Source organism: Musca vetustissima, unplaced genomic scaffold (genome assembly GCF_032173495.1).
Source record: "Musca vetustissima isolate MV318-11 ecotype Yass unplaced genomic scaffold, APGP_CSIRO_Mvet_v1 utg15810, whole genome shotgun sequence".
Lineage (NCBI taxonomy): Eukaryota > Metazoa > Arthropoda > Insecta > Diptera > Muscidae > Musca > Musca vetustissima.
In genome coordinates, this window is record NW_026874643.1 from 49,326 (window position 1) to 74,371 (window position 25,046).

Consider the following 25,046-nt stretch of genomic DNA (forward strand, 5'->3'; position numbering starts at 1 on the left):
TGAGAAATAGATTAAACCAAAAAATTTGAAATATAAATAGGTAAAAATTAAAAATAAATCAGACGAAAATATAAATGGGACCTATATCTAGATCTGAAGCGATTTCCAAGAAACTTAGCACACATCAATCTAGATTCAATACAGTTCGCTATGCTAAATTTCGTGCAAATAAATGATTTACATAAAATCGGACGAAACTTTATGTGGGAGCTACATATAAATCTGAATCGATGTCAATGAAACTTACCACATGTCTTTCTATACTAATTTCAGTACGTTGTGCCAAGTTTCATATAAATCTGATAAACATTGAATGTTTGGTGTAGCATTTACATCAAATCGGAAGAAAATATATATGGGATCTATATCTAAATATTATCCGATTTTCACGGAAATGAACACACATCGATACACCTAATACGGTATGGTATTTTTAATTTGGTCTTAATCGGTCAAACATTGGGAGTACAGCATTTGCTTCAAATCGGACGAAAATATATATGGGAGCTATATCTACATCTGAACCGATGTCAACGAAAATTAGCACTCGTCATTTAGAAATGAATTCATCACGCTATGCTAAATTTCGTGTCGACAGAAATATATGGGCTTTGCTGCACTATTTACTTAAAATCGGACGACACTATATATGGGAGCTATATCTAAATCTGAACCGATTTTAACAGAACTTCACATACGTTAAGCTGTACTTAATTCGGTACTCTGTGTGACATTTTGTAATAATTACAAAATGTCACATTTACTTGAAATCGGAAGAAAAAATATATATCTAAATATGAACCGATTCCAACAAAACTTTGCAACTAATTCAGTACGCCGTATAAAATTTTGTCTCATTCTGACAAATATTGGGAGTTTGGTACACCATTTACCTAAAATCGAACGTAACTACATATGGGAGTTATATCTAAATCTGAACCGATTTTCTCAATAGGGTTCGTCCTTGGCGAAATAAGTGACCTGTGCCAAATTTCATCTAATTCGGATCATAAATGCGACATGTACGTTGTTCACAAGAATATATGGACGGAAGGAAACCGACTCAGAAAGCGATCTGAAATTTTTGGTAGAAATCTTTGGCACCCATTGAAAATAAATGCCCAATTACAGTAAATTCAGGTACCGTTATATATAGGCTACCCTAAAAATATACCATTTCGGTTGGTTAAGGTGATTAGTACTTTGAAAAGTCCTCAAATTAATGGGGACATTTATCTGAAACCTATACGAAATCATGGCCCCATATCGACAAATTTTCTGCAGTAATGCTTCCACCATCCAATAACTAAGAATACAAAATTACAGCTACCTCGATGAGAAAATTCGGTTGAATCCTTAAAAATAGGGCGGGATCATCCCATCAACCGGAACAGGAAATGTCAGTATATCAGTGGGAAAATCGGCTAAAACATTCAAAAAATCTAAAATGTGACAGGTCTTTTAAATGTGGGATATTTATCACTATGGCAAATCGATATGGAGCGGGATCATCCCATCAACTGGAACATGAAATGTCAAATTACAGCAACATCAGCGGGAAAATTCCGCTAAAACTATCTAAATATCTAAAATTTGAAAGTTTTTTTTAAATGTGGGCTATGTCTCACGATGGTGGACCGATATACATATTCAATTTTCAATACCTTGTACAGAATTGTTCTTCTGTTTTTCACAATTTGCAACATGTTGTCGCATCCGATAGCATACAGTACTAAATTTCGTACCACATATCCCTAGCAAACTACCATCACTGGTCGCAGCACTCACTCACTCAACCTTATGTTGACCGACCAGCAAGAACAACAAAAACCAGACGAACCCACCAACATAAAAGCAGCACAACGAAAGGTTTGACATTCTTTATATGGCGAAGATGAAGCACACAAAACAAAAACATAACCCACACCACGGACGAAGTTGCATGTGGTGGAGGCAAAGGGTTCGACGAGGTTTATTTTATATACATAGGATACAGATAGACCTAGGTTAACACGAATGATTTTGAAGCACACTTCGACGGCTTGGAGGGCTGAAATGAAGTTCGTGCAGAAGATAATGGTCGATACAGAGCCAATTCCGACCATCCAACTAGTCCTAGCGCACATATGATTCACAACCGCAACCACACAAAATAATGTCCTACGTACCGCAACTGGATGTCAAGTGCAGGATGAATCTGCATCTGCATCTGGATTTTTCAAGGCGTAGAATATTTTTTATATTTTTTCAATGCGTCGAATTAAAAAAAATAGTTTTAACCCGAGAATTCGTTCGATTTTTAGTGGATTTTCAAAGAACATTTTTTCAAGGGGTCGATTTTTATAGAACATTTTTTTCAAGTCGTTGATTTTTATAAAAAATATTTTTTCAAGGCTTACTCTATTTATAGAATTTTTTTACAAAATCTTGGGTTTTCTGTTTCTCCAGTTCGTAACTATTTTTCTATTCATTTTCTTCATAGAGAGCAAAGAACCACACTGCCACGCTACTTCATTCACTAACTGCGTCTTAAGCAATAATCGATAGCAAAACTATCGATAGCACAACGAAAAATACAACCCTGCCACTGTAGACAAATCAAAACAATGAAATGTCATCTCTAATTGGATGTTTTTTTCTTAATTCGACATTCTCAAAGACGAGAGCACGTGTTTACATTTTCCACCCGTGCCGAGAATTTTTATTTAAGAAACCAATTACCTGTTAACACAAAACACCATGGAGGAAGAAGGACCAGCAGAGGCAACCATTGATTTCGTGCCAGCCTTGTGTTTTGTACCACGCGGCATTGCCAAAGAGCGTCCGGATAAAATTGTATTGACCCAAGAGGAGTTGGCCCGGGTGATTAAAGAAACCAAAGATCGTTTGGACAGTGATGGGGAGCACGAAGACGATGATGATGACGACGGCGATGAGAATGAAACTGGTATGGAGGTAGATAATGAAAACGAAGACGGAGATGACGATGAGAATATTGATGAAGATGATGAACGGGCTGAGACACGCAGCATTAACGATGAATTTGGCTTTGAACAATACGATGCTGAGGGTAATGTACGTGTGGCCGATATTGGAAATATTGTCGATCCTGACCATCAATTACCCGATGAAGATGATGATTCCGAGGCGGAAGATGAAATTATTAAACCCACAGATAATCTGTTGCTTGTGGGCCATGTTCAAGATGATGCCGCCAATATGGAAGTGTGGGTTTTCAATGAAGAAGAGGAGAGTTTGTATACCCATCACGATTTCTTGTTACCAAGTTTCCCGTTGTGCATTGAATGGATGAATCATGATCCGGGTAGTGATAAACCGGGTAACATGTGTGCCATTGGTTGTATGGATCCGGTGATTACAGTCTGGGATTTGGATATACAAGATTCCATTGAGCCCACCTTCAAATTGGGTTCCAAGGGTAGCCGTAAGAAGCAAAAGGAAGCATTTGGCCACAAGGATGCCGTATTGGATTTGTCCTGGAATCGTCATTATGAACATATTTTGGCTTCCGGATCGGTGGATCAAACATTGATTCTATGGGATATGGATGAAGGTCAGCCCCACACCACCATTACAGCGTTTGAGGAAAAAGTCCATTCCATTGAATTCCATCCCAGTGAAGCTCAATGCATATTAACGGGCAGTGCCGATGGTGTGGTACGACTCTTCGATTGTCGTGATCCAGAATTTGTTAATGCATCATTTGTTAAATGGTCAACACCGGGAGAGGTGGAAAAGGTGCTATGGAATTGTACAGATCCCAACTACTTCATTGTTGGCTCCAATGATGGTTCGCTGCATTATGCCGATAAGAGGCAGGCTAAAAAATTGCTGTGGTCCTACAAAGCCCATGATGAAGAAATTTCCGGCATTTGCTTTAATTCGGAAGTTAAGAATCTTTTGACTACCACCTCCACAGAGGGTTATTTGAAAATCTGGAATTTCAATGGCACCGAAATTAAACCCGTCTACTCACACGATTTCCAAATGGGCCGTTTGCAGTGTATGAAACAGTGTCCCGAGGATCCCTTCACGCTGGCTTTTGGCGGCGAGAAGCCACCTCGTTGTCGGGTATTTAATATTAAGAATTTCGAGGCAGTGCGACAAGTCTTCGGGGTTGGTGGTGAGGCTCAAGAATAGTAACGCAGGCGTTTTCTCCCACCCAAACTCCCTCTCCTTTCTTTCTCTATTTTTTTACAAAGTTTTTATATTTGTATACAGTGTATTAAAAAAATAATGTTTTTATTTCAAAATAGTAAATAAAATTTAAACTAAACGAAACTAAAAGATTTTTTCGTATTGTTTTGAACTCGAAAAAATATTTTTTCCCCCCGCATTATGTGGATCTCTAAAATTATTTTTTTTAATTTTAACGCCTTTGGTTATCATGAAAAAATATTTTTTTAAAATCCACGAACTTTGTGATCATGAAAAATAGCTGCTTCAAAATATTTTTTAAAAAATCCTCGCCATGTACGGATGCTCCAAAAAATATTTTTTAAAAAATTATCGCCTTATCTGAATGCTACAAAAATATTTTTTTAAAAATACCTGTGGATGCTTCAAAAATATATTTTAATAAATATTTTGTGAGAATCCACACCTAGGTGGCTTCTAGAAAAATGAATTTTTTATAAAAATAAATTTTTATTTAAAAAAATACCTTAACTACAATATCTTCCCTTCTATCTCCTTAACCGAATGCACTAATACCACATGCTCGCCACGAAGTAGTAGCTGAGGTAGATACCGTTTTATTTCCACTGTTTTACGATTAAGACTTCTAATTATCTGTTTGGGTAATTTTATTCCAAATTCCCGAAGTCTTCGGGAACACTCTTCCTCATCTCCCTCATGACTCCCCTCCTTAGGCATAACAATATTATCTTCGCAAAATTTATGTTTACGCTGCGTGTAACATTCCTCCACTTCAGTTAACAACAAATTCCAATGACGATCATAGAGCTTAAGGACACCCTCAACATAACCCTTTATACCTTTTTCTTTACGTACCATAACATGCACTCGTTCACCAGAACTAATATATTCATTCAAGGCCTTTAGGGGACCTACAGCATTATGCATTTGTGTTAGAATATTCCGGGTGTGTTTACTTTTAATTTTCGCTTTGGTACGAATGGCCATTTGATGTTCCTGGAAACGTCGTTGATTTTTCTCCTCTTCAACGAGGATTTTTGTTGAATCCTTGCTGGTAGCAGCACTTTCCGATTGTTTATGACTTTTGGGTCTTTTACCCACATCCCAAATGCCAACTTTTTTCAAGGCGGTTTCAAATGCTGCCATATTTTGATAAATAACTTTAGGTTGCTTCTCTGTCACCCGAAAATCGTTGGCATATAGACAACGTAAAGGATTAAAGCTTTCACTGGTTATATCCAATTCATCTAATTGGGTTTCCATAGAGGTGGATGGTTGAGTATTTCTTTCATTTTCCTTTTCTTGTAGTTTGTCCTTGTCTTCGGGAATGGGTTTTGATGTTTCATTTGATGTGACATGGCCCTCTTCTTTGGAATCAATTTTTGATAAGACCTACAAAAGACAAATAAATTAAATATGTCTTTTAAAAATACTCGCCATGTTAATTTTTGTCTGGGTCTGGAAGCAATGAAACATTTAAATTGTTCTTATCAGGACACTTAGACATACCTGTAGTGGAACTTTCAAAATATTCTGCCTCTAAAGTGGCGCAATCTGTTCACATTCAATTAGGGATTCCAGCGGGGAATGGTTGGAGTTTGGAGCTTCGTAGTGCGGCAATTCATTTGCAATAATGCAAATTCTTCTTCTACACTATCCCTTTACAAATGATATTCACTGTGATATGATAACAGAAGTCAATGGCATCTGTATGAATAACTTCTGTAAAGCTCGGAATATTTGAAATTAATATTATTTAAATGACAATACTTGCATTTAATCCGATGAATATAGTTTTTCCGGTTTATTCATTGCGATAAGTTAATGCATACCAAGAAATAAAGGCAAGAGACGTTCCCTGATGTACAACTGTCACAAAATGTGTGTAAACACGCCGCAGAGTATTATTCTGTACAAATGCCCATTTGAGCGTGTTATTCACTATGAAGTAATAACATATGACACTAACGTATAGGGGGGAGAGGGATATATATAATTTTATATTTATGTCTAATTTAGCTCAACTAAAATTTTAATTCCGTCGAATATGTACTTGCATTTAATCCGCAACAGTAAAAATGCTCAGAAGGAGGTAGAAAACACCCGTTAAGTAAAACAACGAAGCTCCCTACATGTTAAAGTAAAATTGACAGAAACGAGTGCAAAAATGGCTGGCAACATATATAGCCTGTTCCCATACGTACGAAAAGTGATAAAATTTTTGAAATGTGTGAGGGAAAAAACCGAAATCAATTTCGATTAGTATAAGATTTTTATAGATTCTTGAACGAGGCTATAGCACTGGATCTCAAATGATGTTTATATTTTTTTAACCGAACATTTGTACACCATACACTTTTCCAAATATCTAAAATCGGTATGGTAAATATGTCTTTATAAATTCTCTGCTAAGAGGATTTCTGTTTGGCCTTAGAAATATCAAATTACAGACAAGCTGATTTGGAAAATTCGTTCATGATCTTCAGCATACTGAAAATGAGCGGTATGTTCACATGAGGGTGTATGCAACAAAAATAGACCTATATTTAACTTTTCTTGAAGAAATTTTGTACTTACTAAGAACATGCATTGTCGTTGGCGTCTTAAACCTATGGAACACTTCACCACATAAGCAAACCTCTATACTTCTAACCATGGAACTAATATATTCCGTACCTGTACGGCCTTCTATAGAGTTCCTCCCCTCCCACTCATAGTTATATGGTCCTTTTGAGTGCTCCTCACCTTATATAAAAAGTTATGTGTAGATCTTCACCACCAACATGAACCCCTTTAGAGGACCTCGCCATATACATCGACCTCTATTGGGCATTGCATGGCCTATACGGAGCTCTACAAAGCTTCTCACCTCATATACATGCCTTTATAGGACTCTTCGCCGCCAACAGAGCTCCTCACCACCTATACCGAACTCAATAGGGCTCTTCAACACCTACACGTACCTCTATAGAGTTGTTCACCTCCTTTATAAACCTCTATAAAGATCTAACGCCTATACGAACCTCATCAGTACCTATACGATCCTCTCCCCATAAAGAGGGAAGCATATTACCACCTATAAATAACTCTATAGTGCTCCTCACTACCAATACAGTGTTCTATACAGATTATCACAACCTACACGGTGCTCTATAAAACTCATCAAAACCTATACGAACCTCTGTAGTGATTTTCACAGCCTGTACGAACCCCAACAGAGCTCTTCACCATCCATACAAATCTCTATAGCGACACTCATCACCTATACGTACCCCTATAGAGCTTCTCACCACCTATGCATACCTATATAGAGTTTCTCACCAACTGTACAGACCTCTATAGAGCTCCTCACCACCTGTACGGACCTCTATAGAGCTCCTCACCACATGTACAGACTTCTATAGAGCTCCACAACACCTATACGGACCTCTATAGAGCTCCTCACCACCTACACGGACCTCTATAGAGCTCCTCACCACCTACACGGACCTCTATAGAGCTCCTCACCACCTATACGGACCTCTATAGAGCTCCTCACCATCTATACAGTCTTCTATTGAGATTTTCATCACCTACACAGATATCCCCACCTATACGGACCTTTATAGAGCTCTTTATCATCTATACAAACCTCTATAGAGACCTTTCCAACCTATACGAATATCTATAGAGATAGGAACCTCCTCAGTATCTATGCATATATATATAGAGTTCCTCCCACTTATACGTAGCTCCCTGATTTCTTAACCTCCTTAATTGTTGTTGGCTTTGTACCACGATCTTAGTGTCATAAAACTCAAAAAACATTCCACACATACAAATCTACATGCTTTATTGAATTAAAACATACATAAGCCAAAAAAATATTATAAAATAATTATTATTATTATTTCAACAAGAAAACTTATATATTTCACATCCTCCCATCGAGGACTCACGACACACACTCCATTCTAACAATCTGTCATGGTGCAACGACGCTTCTTCACGGTGCGCTTAGGACATGGTTGACCGCCATTTTTAGGTTCGGAAATAACATAACGATAACGTTCCGAATAGCCTAGACCACAACGTACACTGCACTCCGACCAATTAGACCATTCGGACATGATGCAACCCTCTGGGACCGTGTCATCATTACTGTTGGTGCTAACACCCGAATTATATGGACGATATGATGGAATATTCAGCAATGGAGCAGGTCTAGAAGTGGTAATTTGTTGCGGTTGGCTGTTAGTTGTCGCCGACAAACGTCCACAGGTGTTCATGCAATCAGCTTCGGTCAGGAAGTTATTGCGATTACCACGACAGCCACCATAGGTAAAGGTTTCACAGCGACCGGTGTCCTTGTTGTAACCATAACGCATATAGCTGCCGCGACAGGGGCCACTGTCAAAACGGCTGGCACAGATTTCTGAAAAGAAATGTTTTCTTAAATTTTTGGATCTCTTTGAGGTCCCCGTACTCACCCTTGGCCATTTCAAAATTAATATTACAATCCTGAGCAACGGTACATTCCTTCTGCTGATTCAATTCCATGCGTTTGGTACACTCCTCCTTGACGCTACCCTCCTCCAGCAGCAACACCCGAGTGCGAATAGTAACACCCTTACCACAAGTGGCCGAGCAGGGACTCCAATCACTCCACTGAGTGGTGGGACACATGGGATCGGGTAATTCTACTTCTTCGAAGGTACATTCGGGACGCATACATTTTTGTTTCTCCACCACGCTAATGTGAGGACAACGTTTACGACCCAAATGATTTATGAATGTGCGAGTTCTCATTGTAATACCAATACCGCAGGAAGCGGAACATTCTGACCAACCACTCCAGGGAGTGGTTTGACAAATGCCAGTTCCCTCACCATTTTCATTGACCAACGAAGAGGAATTTGCCAAATTTTCGCCCTCATCTTCGTCATCTTGTTGATTTCTAAAGGAAAAACAAATAAAATTTTGAGAACCTTGGGCAAAAAATACCCCTTCTGTTGCAACTTACCCGCATTCGGGAATGGCAGCGGCACACATTTCCTTTGACACCAATTGCCGATTGCACTTGGCCATTTCAGCCTTTTCGGGATTAACATATTTACGAGTGCGCATGCGTATACCCTTACCGCAAGTTACCGAACATGGCGCCCAAGGGGTATAATCTGTAACCTGGCATTCAACTGAAAAGAGAAGGAAGTAACATTTTCAGTTCGAAATTTTCCATATCCATTTCACTTTAAATCCTACCTCTTGTATCCTGATCCTCAGTATCATCGGAAACCTCCAACTGCAAAGCTTGCAAAAAGTCATCATCACAGGTACGGGAAATAATCTTCTCCCTACGAATATACAGCTTAGCCAATGGCTTCATTGTCTTAGTGACAGGATTATAGAACGGAGCACGTGGATCTTCAGGGTACATTGGTGTTATACGATACATCCTTTCACGTGGTTGTGTCTCCAAATTTGGAGACATATAGGTGATACCACTATCCGTACCCGCATCCCATGGATATAAATCGAAATCCATTGACTCTTTCCATGAACAATCGGCGGTACACAAATCAACACCGCTAATACCCACAACCCAATCAGGTGATGGACCAAACATTGAAACCATCGAAACTTTATTATGTTTACGATCGACACGGAACGTGGAAGAAGTATTGGAATTTACATTGGGATACCAAAGGCCAGCAGCCTTAATGAGTGTACGTAGCCTGGGACCTTTGGTTCTTAATTCCGCTTCCAAGGCACTGGGAGAACCGAATTCAGCCAAAGATTTAAAACCATCGGTGGCAATGTGATTTTCACCCCAGAACGAAAAGTTGGTCTCATGCGAAGCACCAATGATGTCAGAGAAATGGGTTAGCCACACGGCAAAGGGATAATCTTTCGGGTGGGTTTCATTGGACCAAATGCCCTCAAAAACAAACTGGAAAGGAAATGAAAAAAAAATAATTTTTTAGGATCACCTAATTTATTGTTACATTGTGTAGTTATTGACTTACACTATATTTGGCCTCATCACAGGCACAGCACTCCTTCTGAATGGTGGTGTGGTCAACTTTGCGCTCACAAATAACCTGTGTCAACTGGCCATCATCGGAGAACCACGATCGTGGTCCCTCATATACCATTGCCGACAATGACACACAACCCGAACCAGCTTCAGGCGCCACCCACATAACTTGAATTTCCGTCTTGGGTAAATCATCTGCCTCAGCAACGGTATTAACACAACGATCGCTGAACTTGGTCAAGGAGTCACTGAAAAGTTGGAAACGTCCCACACGTTGTGGATTAGCGGGAATTGGTCGTCTTCCACCAATATGAGCTTCTGCGGTAATTGAGAAATGGGTGAAATGTTGAACTTTCGAATGGGTACGGGAACCGAGTAGAAGAACTGAAAAGGGGTAAATAAAAAAAGTAAATCGGTGATTAAAATACACGGACAATAAGCAATATAAATCATGCGTTTTTTTAAACAAAAAATTAAATATACATATTAAATGCCGTTTTTACACAAATTTCCTAAGTTTTAATATATGGGTTTTATGTGTTGCCAAATCTCCTGTACTTTATTTGAAGTGCATTATACGGATCTCAAATTATATGTTTATGCCGCAAAATTAACGATTATATACGGAAAATTGTAAAGAAATTACTTTAACATTGATAACAACACTGATATGGCCTTTTTTACATAAATTTCTCTTTATTTACCTTACATTAATATTACATGTATATTTGACGTGTTATCAATTCATAATGAGTGGCAAGTCCTTAAATACTCATTACCACCACAATTTTGATATAAGTGTTTAATGTGTTGCCAGGCCACTTACATTCTCTTTGAATATAGGGACAACAACAACAAAATTTACGTTTATACACAGAAAATTATCTTGAAACCAATAAATAGTAAATAATCTCCTCATAATATACATCAAGGCCGTTTTTACATCGATATATGTCTATTTGCAGCCAAACTTGGCGGGTTATCAATCCATAATGAGTGTTAAGTACTTAAACACTTACTATCAGCACAATTTCAAAATATATAATATTAATGTGTTACCAGGCCACTTATATTTAATTGGTAAATATTGAGAAACACAATTAGAGTTTAAGTAACCAGAATTTGTCCAGAAATTGCGAAAAAAATAATAAAAATGAAGTGCTATACTCAAAATACCCATTAATGTCGTTATTACATCAGCTACTGGCAGCTTGCCATACGTTGTCATTGCAGTATTACTTATTGTGTTATTAATCCGTAATGAATACCAGGTACTCAAATACTCATATTCATCAGTAGACAGCGAGACGATAGACGCGTCTGGATTTGTTTGAATATTACTTGACGAAAAGCCGCCAAATTTGCCAGACACCTTTTTATTCATTTGTTACAAATAAAATATAATTATTTAACAAGAAATGTAAGTAAATAATTTAAGGAAAGACATAAATAATGAAAATAATTATTCTCCCTCTCTTTACTGTGCCGCTAAAAGGAGTTTTGCCTGGTTTTGCTAATAGACGTGTTCAGATTTGTTCAAATTCCACTACATGAAAAGCCACCAAATTTGCCAGACGCATTTTTATTCAATTGTTATAAACAAAATAAAGCCGATATTTGTTATTATTTAAAAACCAAGGTGAGTAAACAAGATAAGAAAATTTATAATGGAATTAATTGTTCTCCCTCTTCCCTTTGCAGCTAAAAGGAGTTGTGCCTTGTTTTGCTTAAAAACACGTTCGGATTTGTTCAAATACCACTACATGAAAAGGCGCCAAATTTTCTAGAGGCATTTTTATTCATTTGTTATAAATAAAATAAAGCAAGTTTTTGATACTAATTAAAAACAAATGTAAGTAAATAATTTAAAAAAATTTAAACTAAACACAATCTCTCTCCTTTATATCGTAAAAAATAATCTTTTTGTTTTAACTTTCCTATAGCTCTTTTCAAAATGCCCACCTTAAACCAAACAATCGTCGATGAATCGGAATACCAAAGTTGTGGAGAAATCATGGTGGCCACAAATGGCAAATTTGCCATGAAATGTCAATTGTGTAAGTGTAAAATCTTCACAAGATTACAGTCCTTTATGCGGCACATATATCAGACGCACAATGATCGAATAAAATTCCAATCGAATGCTGATTTTATGGTATATGCTGTGGAGGAGTTAGTTAATCGTACATTACGTGAAATGGATGAAAGTGAAGAATCTGGTGTGGCCGAAGATGATTGTAAATGGTCCGATGATGATGCTGACGACGAAGAAGAAATTGTAGAAAGAAAGGCTTCAGCTTTTAAGGCCTTGTGTCAAAGAGGAGGTGGTGGTGGTAGAAGGGATGCATCAGCAGCAGGTGGTGGTAAGAAAAATGTAAATTCTAAAAAACATTCCACTTTGGCCAACACATCGATATTAAATGCCTTAAAGGAATGTGATGTTACCTTAAATTTGGTAGACAATTTGGATGAGACCATAAATGAGAAAAGCCAAGAGAAGAGGGATAGTGTTAAAGGTGCCGCCTTGGCAAATATGTCCATATTAAATGCCTTGGAAGATTGTGATGTATCCCTGAATCTTGTAGACAATTTAGATGAGACAATTGTTGAGAAGGAAAATGAAGAAGAGGAGGAGGAGGAAAGTGAAGCTAAAAAGAATTCAGTATCGAAATCTACTGAAAATACCAATTCAGACAAAGAAGATGAAGAAGAGGATTGCGATATGAATAGTACGTTAATGAAACGTATACAAATGGATTTGGAATTAGTGGAGGAGGAAACAGACAATCATGACGATACTAAAATTAAGAAAAATAACAAATCTAAGCTAAAAATGGTTCAAGAAGAAGAGGAAAATATAATGGATGAAGAAGATGAATTAAATGCAACACTTACCGGAGAAGATGAAGAAAAAGATGATAAAAGCAGTGAAGTAACTGAAACCTCCAAGAAAGATGAATGCCAAACTTCTAAAGGTTCGAGTAAAAAAGATGGCCTAAAGAACCTTTTAAGTGGTTTGGATGGCCTGGAAGATGTCGACGATTTATTGGATAACATTGAGGATAGTATATGCGTTGTTACAAAAGATAATGAACCGAATGATGCCGCTGTAGAGGAATGTAACAAAGAAGAGAATGAGAAGTTGAAAAGTGATACAAAATCGGATAAAAGAAAATCGATTTTGCAATTGAAATTAATGGCTGACTTAGATATGGATGAACTTGATCTTGAAGATTGCCTCAACAGTAGTTCTATGCCTAAAGAAAAGGAGATAGGTTCAACAGAGGACAACGAAATTGAAGCGGAAAGTTCCTCTTCAACAGAAGGGGACAAATTCAAAATACCTATGAACAGATTATCACCAAATGAAAACAACGAAGCAAAATCCTCTCCCAAAACTAAAAGGAGTGACAAACATGCCTCACAAAAAGAAGACAAAAATGTAAATGTTACCCCAAAATCTGCAAAGTCCTCAACTAAGGCGGCAAAATCGTGTAACACAACTCCAAAAACTGTACGAGCTCCAAACGGCGTTACACCAAAATCTTCAAATTCATCTAAAACTGCACGATCTCCAAACGTCGTTACACCAAAATCTTCAAATTCATCTAAAACTGCACGATCTCCAAACGTCGTTACACCAAAATCGCAAAAATCTTCAAATTCACCAAAAAATACGTCTCCAAAAATTGAGAGATATTCCAATGTTACACCAACATCCAGGAAGCAGGGTAACATTCCATCTCGGAGACTATCAGATGAAGTTGCCAAGGAGTCACCAACCAAATCGGAGATTTTAGATACCAAAGATATTTTGGAAACTGAAAAATTTGAAGAGGGCCTTAGCGAAGAGAATTCGTCAACATTACTGTATGCCGAAAATAATTTAGAAAAAAGGAGAAGCTGTGAAAACCCTATCGAGGAAGAAGAACCCACCATTGTTAATGATTTGAAATCTTTGTTGAGTAAAGATTTGGACAATGAAGACGACTTGGATATGCTCATAAATCAATTGGAGACATCGATGGAAAATAAGGAAAAAGATTCACAAGAAATGGACAATGAAAATCCCGAGGAGAAAGATATTGAAGAAATGGACAAAGAAAATCCCGAGGAAGAAGATATAGAAGAAAAGAATAAAGAAACTACGGAAGAGAAGGAGTCAGAAGAAAAGGCCAAAGTAACTCCTAAAGAGAACGACATTTCAGAAGACAATGACAAAGAAACTCCGACGGAAGAGGGAGACACATGTCTTGATACAGCAGAAGACGTAGAGAATGAAAAGGAAGAAGAGCTAAATCATGATTTTTCTATGTCGGATTTGGAAGATATGGAAGAGAAACAACAATCGGAGGAAGAGCCCCAACAGAAGGCTTTGCAAGAACCCAGCCAAAATGTGGAAAATGAACTCGAGAAACAAAGTGAAGATCTTGAAATAGAAAAAGAAAAGACCGAAGAAGAAATTCATGATTATTCTATGTCCGATTTAGAAGACATGGAAGAGGGTCAAGAGAATAAGGAGAACATGGATATAAAGAAGAATGCAAATGCTACAGAAGAGAATGGTTTGCAAGCCAAAGAAACCTCTGAGAAGGACATTGCCGAGGAAGCCCAAAAGCCAGGAGAGGACAAGAACTCCGACACAGAAGAGGTAAATGCTGAAGACGAGAAAATTCAGGACTATTCAATGTCTGATTTAGAAAATGATGAAGAAAATGCTGATGATTTGGCAATTTATAATAAATTTATGGGTCTTACAAAGGAGGAGGGCAATGAGAAACAAAATAATGAAGAGAATAAGGAAAAAAGTACAGAGAAAAAAGGAACTGAAAACAATCAAAAGGAAGATGGTGAGGAAATTAAGCCTTCCGGAACCAACAACGAAAAACCAACCATGGACACCAATAAAAATAACGATGATGAAGAGAAGTTGAAAAACCAAACCAAGCTGTCGATAGAAGAAAATCAAAGTAAAGACCAAAATGAACCTGAAACTGAAGAGAAGTCGGAAGAACATTCCGAAACTGCAGAAGAAGAAATGGAAAATAATGATTTACGTTTGCATGTGGATGAAACGATTACTAGTAACAGGGATTTGGTTTCTAATGATCGAGAAGAAGAAGAAGATGAGGCAGAAATTAAAGAAAATGCTAATAAATTTGAAAATAAAAGCACTGCGGTTGGAGAAGAAAAATCAAAGGAAACGGACGAATTTAAAAACGATCAAATCCAGGAACATAACAATTCAGCAGCTGACAATGAAAATGATGAAGATTTGGATGAATTTGAAAATCTTTTAAATGAAGATTTAACCAAGGCCCTGGAAAAGGCTTTGGGAGATGATAATGATGAACTTTTAAATATGGACGGAGGACCGACGGAGGAAACCACAAAAGAGAATACAGAGGTTTTGGGTGATAAAATGGAAGAAGAAACTAAGGAAGAAGATCTCGCAAAGGAAGAGGATATTCCTAAAAAATGTGAACAACAAAGTCCAAAGCCAATGAACCAAAATGAACCTTCTCGAAAAAGTAAACCTGCAATAACAAAAAATAAAAATCTAACCTCCACAGAAATGAAAGAAAATCCGGAGGAATATAAAGGAAAATTTAGTAAAACAAATAAAAAAGCCAGAAGCATACAAGGCAAGCCAATAATTAGCCATGAAAATATTAATCCGACAGTAGTTAATCAGGTTTTAATTAAAAATGCAGCAAATCCTAAAGCCTTGGTTGCTCAACACCTTACCAAAAGTCCGCTGAAATCCATAGGCCAACAAATGCCCCCCAAGAGTCCTTTGAAAACTTTAAATAATTTACCACCCAAAATCCCCTCAACAATGGAAGTTTTTCATGCAGAACTTCCCCCCGAACTTATGAGGCTTGGCAAATCTCCCTCCAACAGGAGAATGCCAACACAACGAGTACCCAATTTATCTCAAATTAAAAAGGAAAAAATTACACCAGTTCGTTCTTTCATAAATATGGATAGAGGCGATCGCACTCCCATGAAAGCTGAAGATTTATTCCTTAAACAAAGTCCCAAATCTAAAGAGAAAACCAATGAAAAACTGAGCAACAAATCCTTTACCCCAAAGACACCAGAATTTAAAACAAAAAAATCTCCATCACCACAATGTAAATTGAATTTGGTTAAAGCAAATCTAATTACGACACCCACAGCTACAGGAACAAATGCGACAACAGATCACCATAAAATAAGGGCACCCTCTAAGTCACCCGTTTCCTCAAAAGATACCCCTAACAATTTTGCTACACCACAAAAAACCCGTAATTTGTCGGTGAAAATTTTACGTTGCACTTCGGGCCAGAAGAATGACGAAGGGGGGCATTTTAAGACCCCACATAATAATTTACAAAAGAGCCCCTCAATAAGTCCCAAAAATCTAAAACAATATCCAATTGAGGAGGAAGAGGAGAGCAAAAAAGCCTTTGATCAGACGAAGATGAATACATTTAAACTCCCCAAGGGCATCACTATATCTAAGGTTCAAAATAATGCGGTTACTGCATGCCCTGTGGAGGGTATAGAAATTACACCCAGTCGTTCGAATTATTGTAAACAAAATTTCACTGAAAAAAGTCTTCAAGAGTCATTGGTAAATAATTTAACCCAATACAAAACACAGGCATCTACAGAATCATTGCTACAAAATATCCCCTCTGACATAACAATAAGAAAATCCGATCCACCTCCACCAGCATCGTTAGCATCACGTTTAAGGGTACGCCAAGCTTCAATTGATATTGTCACGAAACGTACCTCCTCCTCCTCTCCTCCAACGAAAACGCATAATCTTGATTATAAAAGTTATGCAGTGAACCGTTCGGCACGCAAAAAGGAGGTTCTACAAAAAATGCGCAGCGTTAAAAAACAAATATTCAAATCGATTGGTAGTGAAATTGTCGGTCAACATGTGCGGATCAAATCACCACTTATTAAAAAGCCCATCAAACGCCATACTAAAATTCTAATAGAAAATATTCAAATATTACCGAATATAAAGAGTGAAGTTTTAACACCGATACTGAACAGTCAAAATATATCACCACAAGTGCCAAATCAAAGTGAAATGCCACAGCCTTCACCAAAGTCCTCTATGCCCGATATGGAGAAATCCGTAACGCCAGTGAAACCAACCATGTCCCCAACTAATTCTCCCAGGGGCAAAGAAGGTGAGCGTGGTCAAAATAGTGTAGACCCCGCCACTCCCAAAAAACAGGAGGAAACCACCACAAATATTAAACCATCATCACCTGCTACCCCACCAAAACAAAACACCAATGATGTGGTGGGTGGTATTAAAAAACGAACTGGCAGGCCACCCTCGGCAAGAAAAGCCGCCAAAACTCCATCAACGAAAAATGTACCAAAAACACCTTCGACTAGAAAACGTCGTGCCACATCTCCTCCCCATTTAGAGGCAGAACAACAATGTAAGCGAACACAAAAATCTCCCATTCCGGAGGAAAAAACCACAATGGAATCTACACAATTGGGTCTTTCGGATAGTGTGGTTGATTTTCTACAGGTAATAATATGAATATTTTTTTCCTAAAATTTTACTAATATTTTTTTATTTCCAGCGTGATCTAAAAGCAAATCGCATCAATATCGAAAGTATTCTAGAAGAAATGCCAATCGATGATGTGACACCAGATGAAACACCGGAAAGTATACCACCACCAGCAGCATCGAATAATGTAACTAAGTTGGATACTCTTAATAAAGATGGGCTATCAACCAAGACGACACAACCAGAGAACTTGGAATCGAAAAAAGAAATCGGTAGTGCAAATGAGGATAAGGAAAGCGATTTAAATAAAAGCCACGAATCGGAAATATTAGATGATCTATTGGAACAAGTGGTAAGTGGAATTGAAACAGTCCAGCTCGATATAGTGAGGCTGGGATTTTGCAGCGCCAACATTTTCAGCAGGAGTTCCTTGTCCACTGAAGGTGGGGGAACCCAGGCTGAGAGGACCCGTTTGGTTGGGATTTCGGATAGGGAGACCGCAGCAAGGTTGGCTCCTTCTCAGAGCGCACCAAAGCCGACAACGGGTTTCGCAAGGAAATCCTTAGATTTCTTGTTCAGAAAGTTGATGACTTTGGCACCCATTCTTCATGAAGGCACTACCAAATTGAAGATCCTCTTGATCCGACCCGCAGACGATGGCCGACCGAAGGGCTCCCAATGACTATCACTGATCCTGCCATGAGGATCCGATTTGTCAATGATTGCCACTTGAAGGATTTCATCAGCGGCTACCTTGGTCGGTCTGTCATATGGCTTACGCTGTCTTTTGCTTTTCCTTTTGGCTGTCTGTTTCTCCGCCGTTTGTTGTCCAGCGATGGCCGCATATGAGATAGAAGGGTCAGCCAAACGAGAAGTCATCGTCTTCTTGGGTGACATTTGCATCACAGATTTGCTCAGTGGGGCGACATTTGCTCTCCCAGGAGACTATGGTTCCTTTCCTGACTTTCCTTCTTCCTATTTCGACCACTAGTGGATCCACCCAAAACTTTAGCTTCACCTCTGTCACTAGGCGACAAAAGGTGAATGGATCACCCTTATGGGTGATCAATTTGGTTCGGGATGTTCTCAATAGCCTTTTTCTGTTCCTACCTACTACACCATCTCGAGTTCACGATGGAGAGCGTGCGCTTGATTGTTTCGAACGTATCTCATCTTACTCTTGATGAGGTGTACCTCACGAATTTGTGGAGATACGAAACAGCACGTTTGTAATGTTTCGCATCAGCTACTTCTCGGGCCTTCCCAACCTTTGAGCCGTTGTCCGTTGCTGTGGTCTTGACAGATTCCCCATCGTCTCCGTCGCAGATTGCCTCTGAAGTTTATTGTCGGCAAGTGCGGACATATGACCTGTTGTAATCAGACTTGAAGTCGGTCGGTCAACAGGGTCTGCGCTTCCTACGTTAATATTACATCAATCCCCCTGTGTAGGGTTGGCTGGGATCACCGTGGTGTCCAGCTCAACATCAGTTAGGGTAAGATTCAGTTCCTCCGGAAGCGTATCCCCACATTTCTCTTCCGGTATCAGTCTGTCTAATAGGTCGAAGAGTTCCATACGTTGCTTCTCTAGACTATCGCGGATAGCGTTTAGATTCCCGTGTAGGTCGTCCCCTCCCAGAACTGCAGTCCTGTCAGCCAGAGACTGATTTTCATCAGTCTTGACATGCTCATTTGCCAAAGGAATAGCCGGTTCGTCAACGTTTTGGTTTGGAATTGATGCACTTGTAACAGATTCAGCTGCAGGTGCCAAGGCATCCACACCTAGAACAGCCGGATCACAATTGCTTGATCTCGACGACACGTGGCTCACCAACGATTGCCGCCGGTACTGGGTTATTAACTCCCTGCACCGTAACTTTATTTTTTTTTTTGCTCCTTTTACCCATTGTTGTTGATTTATATAAGGGCATTACCCCGATCCATTTTGGTCCACGGTGGATCCGAAGATCTCGAAGGTTTCCACGAAGTGCAGAGAAAAGTTGATCTAGGAGACCTAGGTCAGTTTCACTCTGCACATCATGGAGACCCGCCATCGGGGAAGATGATTGGAAGGAGATTGGAAACTCCCCTGTGTACGATGTTAAAAAAATATTTTTTTAATCCACGCCTGTGTAGGATGTTAAAAAAAATATGTTTAAATAAATGTTTGAATTTTCTTTTAATTTCATTACATCTATGATATTTTCCAGGAGGATGAAATAAAACCCGTTCAAAATACCCAGGAGACTAAAACAGATTCAAAGGTATGGCTATCAAATTTTAAATACTTGAATGTTAAATATATTTAACTAATATATAAAATAATATTCGTAGATTTCCAAACAATTAGTTGAGGATTACAATGATGAAAAAGATAAAGAACTTTTGGAAAAAGTTGGGGTAAGCATTTAGAATTATTTCCGTTTAATAAATTACACAACAATTTATCATACATCTTCCATACTTTTCTAGCTTTACATTATTAAAAAACCCGAAATTGAAGATTTATATACAATCGAAGAATGTGAAGAAAAGGAAAAGCTGGCAAAAACCTTTGCAAATGCCTGTAAACCATTTTGTAATGTCTTTAGCAATAAACAACCCGAAACGGAAGACACCTTTAGCCTGTTAACGAAAAATGTCAATGAAACATTACGACTAGATTTACAGCTATGCGATATGAAACGTTTGGTAAATCTAATTGTTGTTTGGTATGCCAATTGCTATACGAACAAATTAATTGAGAAAAACACCATACCACCAGCCGTCAATAAGTATTTGCTAATGTTCTTCTATGTACCGAAAACTGCCAGACGTATATACTACTGTGAGTTTTGTGAGGAACATTTAAATACCGAACATCGTTATAATACACATCGTATTAAACATACCGGTGCCATGTATCCGTATCACTGTAAAAAATGTAATATGGGTTTTGGTCGTTTAAATCCGCTGAAGGCTCATGAAAGCCATTGCAGTGGTAAAGAACAGGAGGTATCTTCTTCATTAAAAGTACAACATATAAAAGCCATTGGCCGTACCAAAGAAATTGCCGGCAATATGAAAGTTGAAAATTCTGTTGTACGAACTTCATATGCATGTGCAAAATGTAATATTCTATTTGATAATCAAAATGAAATGAATACCCATTTGGCGACATGTTCTAGGGCGCTGCGGCGTCAACCTAAAATGTGTACACCAAGGCCAAAACAAAAAGTTGAACCGTATTCGAAAAAATAGATTTTAGTGTTTCCAAAAAATTACTTTTAAAATTATTTGTTATATATTTTTGTCGATTAAAATTAATTACTTTTTTTAATAATATAAAGAATTTATATATAAATGTTACTCTTGCCATTTCTGGAGCTAAGTATAGTGACATGTTTATATTTTATATATCTTTTTTATAAACTCGTAGATGTTTTTAACTGTCATGTCTATGATTTAATTAATTACACTTACAGTGTAAGAATTAATTGTTTTTTCGTCTTTCTTTTTCTGGGAAATTCCATTTATTATTTTTAGAATAACACAAATAAACGTATGTATGTGTATATGTTACATTTGTAATGTACTTTATGTAAAAGTGTTTTTTTTTTTTTATTTTTTCATATTGAGATCATGAATTGATAGTCCTTAATAAAACAAATTTAAAAATATCACCTCCTAATAAGGACGTTTTTTTAAAACCTAAAGAAGAGATTTTTTTAAATATATTTTTGATGTACTAAAATAAGCGCCGATTTTGAATTTTGTTTTCATTATTTAAAAAAGAAGAGCCTCTGTCTTATTATTACTGGAAAAGTACCTAATGTTTCGAATTATACAAATAAAATATTTGATAGAAAATCAAAACTAAAACTACAAAAAATATTTGCTGGAACAAAAATATATTTTTGGACAAAAATCAAAAAGAAAAAAATATGTTGGACAAAAATCAGAAAGAAAAAGAAATAAAAATGTTTTGGACAAAAATATATTTTAGAAAAAGAGGACCAAAATGGATCGGGGTAGTGCCCTTAAATAAATTAACTACGATGGGTAAAAGAAGTAAAAAGAATAAAGTTACGGTGCAGGGAGGTAATAACCCAGTACCGGCGGCAATTGTTGCACCTGCAACGTCATCCTGGGATGCGACGCATATGCACACCATTTTCAATGGGGTAGCAAGGACACTAATAAATGAGGTGAGTCCATTTTCGATTTCATTCTATCCTATAATTTACGTATATGTAATAGGGGTAGCGATCCGACCTTTAAAATTAGGGATAGAGAGGAGGTCATTGACTTAACCCTCTCAAATCTAGGTGACTCCGTCATCAGCAATTGGAGGGTATCTTACGAATGTTCCTTTTCGGATCATTTAAAGATACCACAGCCTTGTCGGAATCCAAGGAGAACAAACTGGGAGAAATTCACGAAGCTAATGAACTCCCAGCTGACTCTTAATACAAACTTAGGAACAGCTGTGGAACTTAACGGGGCTGTGGACAATTTAACGGACGATCTTCTTAGATGCCATAAGGAATCCTGTCCGCTTACATACCCTGGGAAAAAATCTCAGCCAGTGTGGTGGAACAAGGAACTTGGTGAGCTCAGAAAAGCGACCAGACGACTGTACAACAGGGCGCATAAATCTAAACTCGACATTGATTGGAACTCCTACAGAGCTAGTTTCAACAAATACAAGAGTGAGATAAAACGCGCAAAGAAAAAGTCTTGGATAAATTTCTGTGAGTCAAAAGAAGGAGTCAACGACGCTGCTAGGTTTCGAAGGCTACTCTCCAAGGATCCGAAGTCCATCGAAAGTATCAAGAAGCAGGATGGAGCGTGGACGGACTCTGGTTCTGAGGCTCTTAATCTCCTAGCTGAGACTCATTTGCCAGGTTGCAAAGATATGGATACCATCGACGGTGAACGTGATGACACTCAGTCTCTTGTGACTCCGGATTTGAATCTCATTGGCAAGGTGACTAACAAAAATAAGATACGATGGACAGTCAATACATTCAAACCGTATAAATCACCAGATGGAATCTTACCGGCGATGCTTCAATTTGCCTCGCCAAGTATATATCTGATCCTTGAGTGGATCTATACGGATCTATGGAACGAGGTAAAGGTTACTTACATTCCCAATGCGGGGAAACCAAGCCACTCTGCACCAAAGGACTATAGACCCATTAGCTTATCATCCTTTCTCCTCAAGACTGTCGAAAGACTGATCGACCTGGAGATTAGGAGTCGTATAGACACCACCTCTCTCAGCAACGCACAACATGCATACATAAATGGCAAGTCTGTAGAATAAGCAATGCACGACGTGGTAGGGTAAATTGAGAGGAATATGGAAAATTCAAACTTTACGCTGGCCGCCTTCCTAGATATAGAGGGAGCCTTTAACAACGTTAAACTTGAATCCATAAACCATTCACTTAAAGGAGTTGGCATACCTGAAACCCTTACATATTGGATAGATAAAATGCTAAACAGCAGAATTATAAATTCAAGTGTGGGGGATACAAAAATCAGAAAAACAGTAACTAGAGGTACACCTCAGGGAGGGGTGCTCCCGCCGTTGCTATGGCTATTGGTAATTAATTATATACTGATGGAACTGGACGGGAAAGGTATCAAGTTGTAGCTTATGTGGACGACGTGGTGATTGATGGTGATTGATATCCGGAAAATTTCCGTTAATCTCGGAGATTATGCAAAGAGCCTTACTGACGCTGTCGCATTGGGCCAGAGCGAATGGCCTTGGTGAAAATCTAACAATGACTGAACTGGTAATGTTCACTAGGAAGCGTAAGCTCGGCGTTTTTGCTCCACCAACACTGGATGGAGTGCAACTTCATCTATCTCCAGAAGCAAATACCTTGGTACAACCCTGGACTGTCAACTACGATGGAATAGGAACGCTGAGGAACGGGCGAAGAGAGATCTGATTGCACTCTATGCATGCAAGAACTCCATTGGGAAAAGCTGGGGGCTAAAATCATCGACTATACACTCGTTGTATAACACTGTGGTAAGGCCCATCCTATCCTATGTTTTTTTTTACAGTAAATGTAGCAAAATAAAGAAAATAAAAGATGTTTTTTTTGTATTTTACGAATGGCTTTTATTTTTTAAAAGTATTTATTAAAGAATTATGCATTTTGAACCTACATAAGGCGCAGATTTCTAAACTAATTTTTTCCTCAACCTACATAAGGCGTGGATTTTTAAAATATTTTTTCTGAGACCTGTATATATACAACTCTGTTGGTCCTTGAAAAAATCATTTTGTTTTAAAATACCCATTAAAAAATATTTATTTAATTTTTCTGAAATGTTGTTCTGCCTTTACACATAAATGTTTATGCTGAATATATATATATATATATATATATTTTACACAATATTTTTTCATAGTTTTTTTTTCTTCTTAAATTAATGGCAATAAACTTGAGTCTACTAAAAGGCTAGCTAGTCTAGCCTTTGATTTCTTATTTTAATTAATCCCCATAGTCATTTTTATTTTATGTGCTGCGACAGTGTAATATTGCAACAACATACATACATATTTACTCCCACACGTCTAGCACAAAATTAATGAAGTGTGGGGCCAATATTTTTATGTTCAACACAAAAATGTTTTTCTTTCGATGACACAAAACAATAAACATGGATATTAGGTATATTTATGTGTATATATCTTTACATATATATATATAAACACACTCTACTTACTATTATAGGCCTTTCCGGGCACATAGCCACTTGGGCCATCAGCCACAATTAGTCTGTAACCATTGTCGCCGCGTGTGCGCCTTCCATGCGGCAAATGTGTTGGAGCACGAGTGCAGCCATTGACATATGTCACACAAATCACAGCGATTAGGCAAAAATAGAATAGTAGTCCGGCTGAACGGTTAGCCAGCAGCATTTTAATTAAACACTAAAAAAATAAAATAGTGGAAGGAAAAAAAATATAGAATATTTTCAACACCATGGAATGAAGAAGAATGATTGATGGGAGATTTTTTTTTTGTATTTCATTTCTAGAACATCACAATATTGAAATTTTTTTGGAATATTTGAAATGATAAGACACTATATTTTTCTTATATATGTATTTTTGTTTTAATTTTTTTATTATTCAACTTATTTTTTCACTACTTATCACTTGTCTGCCAGTTGAGTATTATCACTTTTTCAAAACAAGAAAATTGCAACTTCTTTAGGAATACGATTTATTATACATATATTTTTTTAAATATGCTCTGCAATAATTTTTTAAGCCATCAACCTTTTAAGAGCAACCGTTTGTGT

General features: G+C 37.7%; 3 protein-coding genes across 3 annotated transcripts; 1 reads left to right on the forward strand and 2 right to left on the reverse strand.

Moving 5' to 3' along the window:
• The first annotated feature begins 2,739 nt into the window (after positions 1-2,739).
• On the forward strand, positions 2,740-4,164 carry LOC133335393 (periodic tryptophan protein 1 homolog). The gene has a single exon (XM_061543670.1). It carries the CDS (start codon positions 2,740-2,742, stop codon positions 4,159-4,161), a length of 1,422 nt encoding a protein of 473 aa, XP_061399654.1. The 3' UTR covers positions 4,162-4,164.
• Positions 4,165-4,689: 525 nt separating this feature from the next.
• Positions 4,690-6,765, reverse strand: LOC133335382 (U7 snRNA-associated Sm-like protein LSm11). Its single transcript, XM_061543664.1, has 2 exons — positions 6,757-6,765; positions 4,690-5,571 (listed from the first exon to the last, which is right to left on the reverse strand). Exons 1-2 carry the CDS (start codon positions 6,763-6,765, stop codon positions 4,690-4,692), a joined length of 891 nt encoding a protein of 296 aa, XP_061399648.1.
• Positions 6,766-8,125: 1,360 nt separating this feature from the next.
• LOC133335371 (spondin-1) lies at positions 8,126-24,668 on the reverse strand. Its single transcript, XM_061543653.1, has 6 exons — positions 24,465-24,668; positions 10,185-10,579; positions 9,421-10,108; positions 9,182-9,353; positions 8,649-9,115; positions 8,126-8,593 (listed from the first exon to the last, which is right to left on the reverse strand). Exons 1-6 carry the CDS (start codon positions 24,658-24,660, stop codon positions 8,133-8,135), a joined length of 2,379 nt encoding a protein of 792 aa, XP_061399637.1. The 5' UTR covers positions 24,661-24,668; the 3' UTR covers positions 8,126-8,132.
• Between the last annotated feature and the right edge of the window lie 378 nt (positions 24,669-25,046).

Bases quoted from the DNA above. Each gene is read 5' to 3' on its own strand.
- LOC133335393 (XM_061543670.1), top strand. From the start codon at position 2,740: ATGGAGGAAGAAGGACCAGCAGAGGCAACCATTGATTTCGTGCCAGCC.
- LOC133335371 (XM_061543653.1), bottom strand. From the start codon at position 24,660: ATGCTGCTGGCTAACCGTTCAGCCGGACTACTATTCTATTTTTGCCTA. The intron at 9,354-9,420 runs GTAGGATTTAAA...TTCTCTTTTCAG, and splicing joins TGAGGATCAGGATACAAGAG to TTGAATGCCAGGTTACAGAT. The intron at 9,116-9,181 runs GTAAGTTGCAAC...TTTTTCCTTTAG, and splicing joins GCTGCCATTCCCGAATGCGG to AAATCAACAAGATGACGAAG.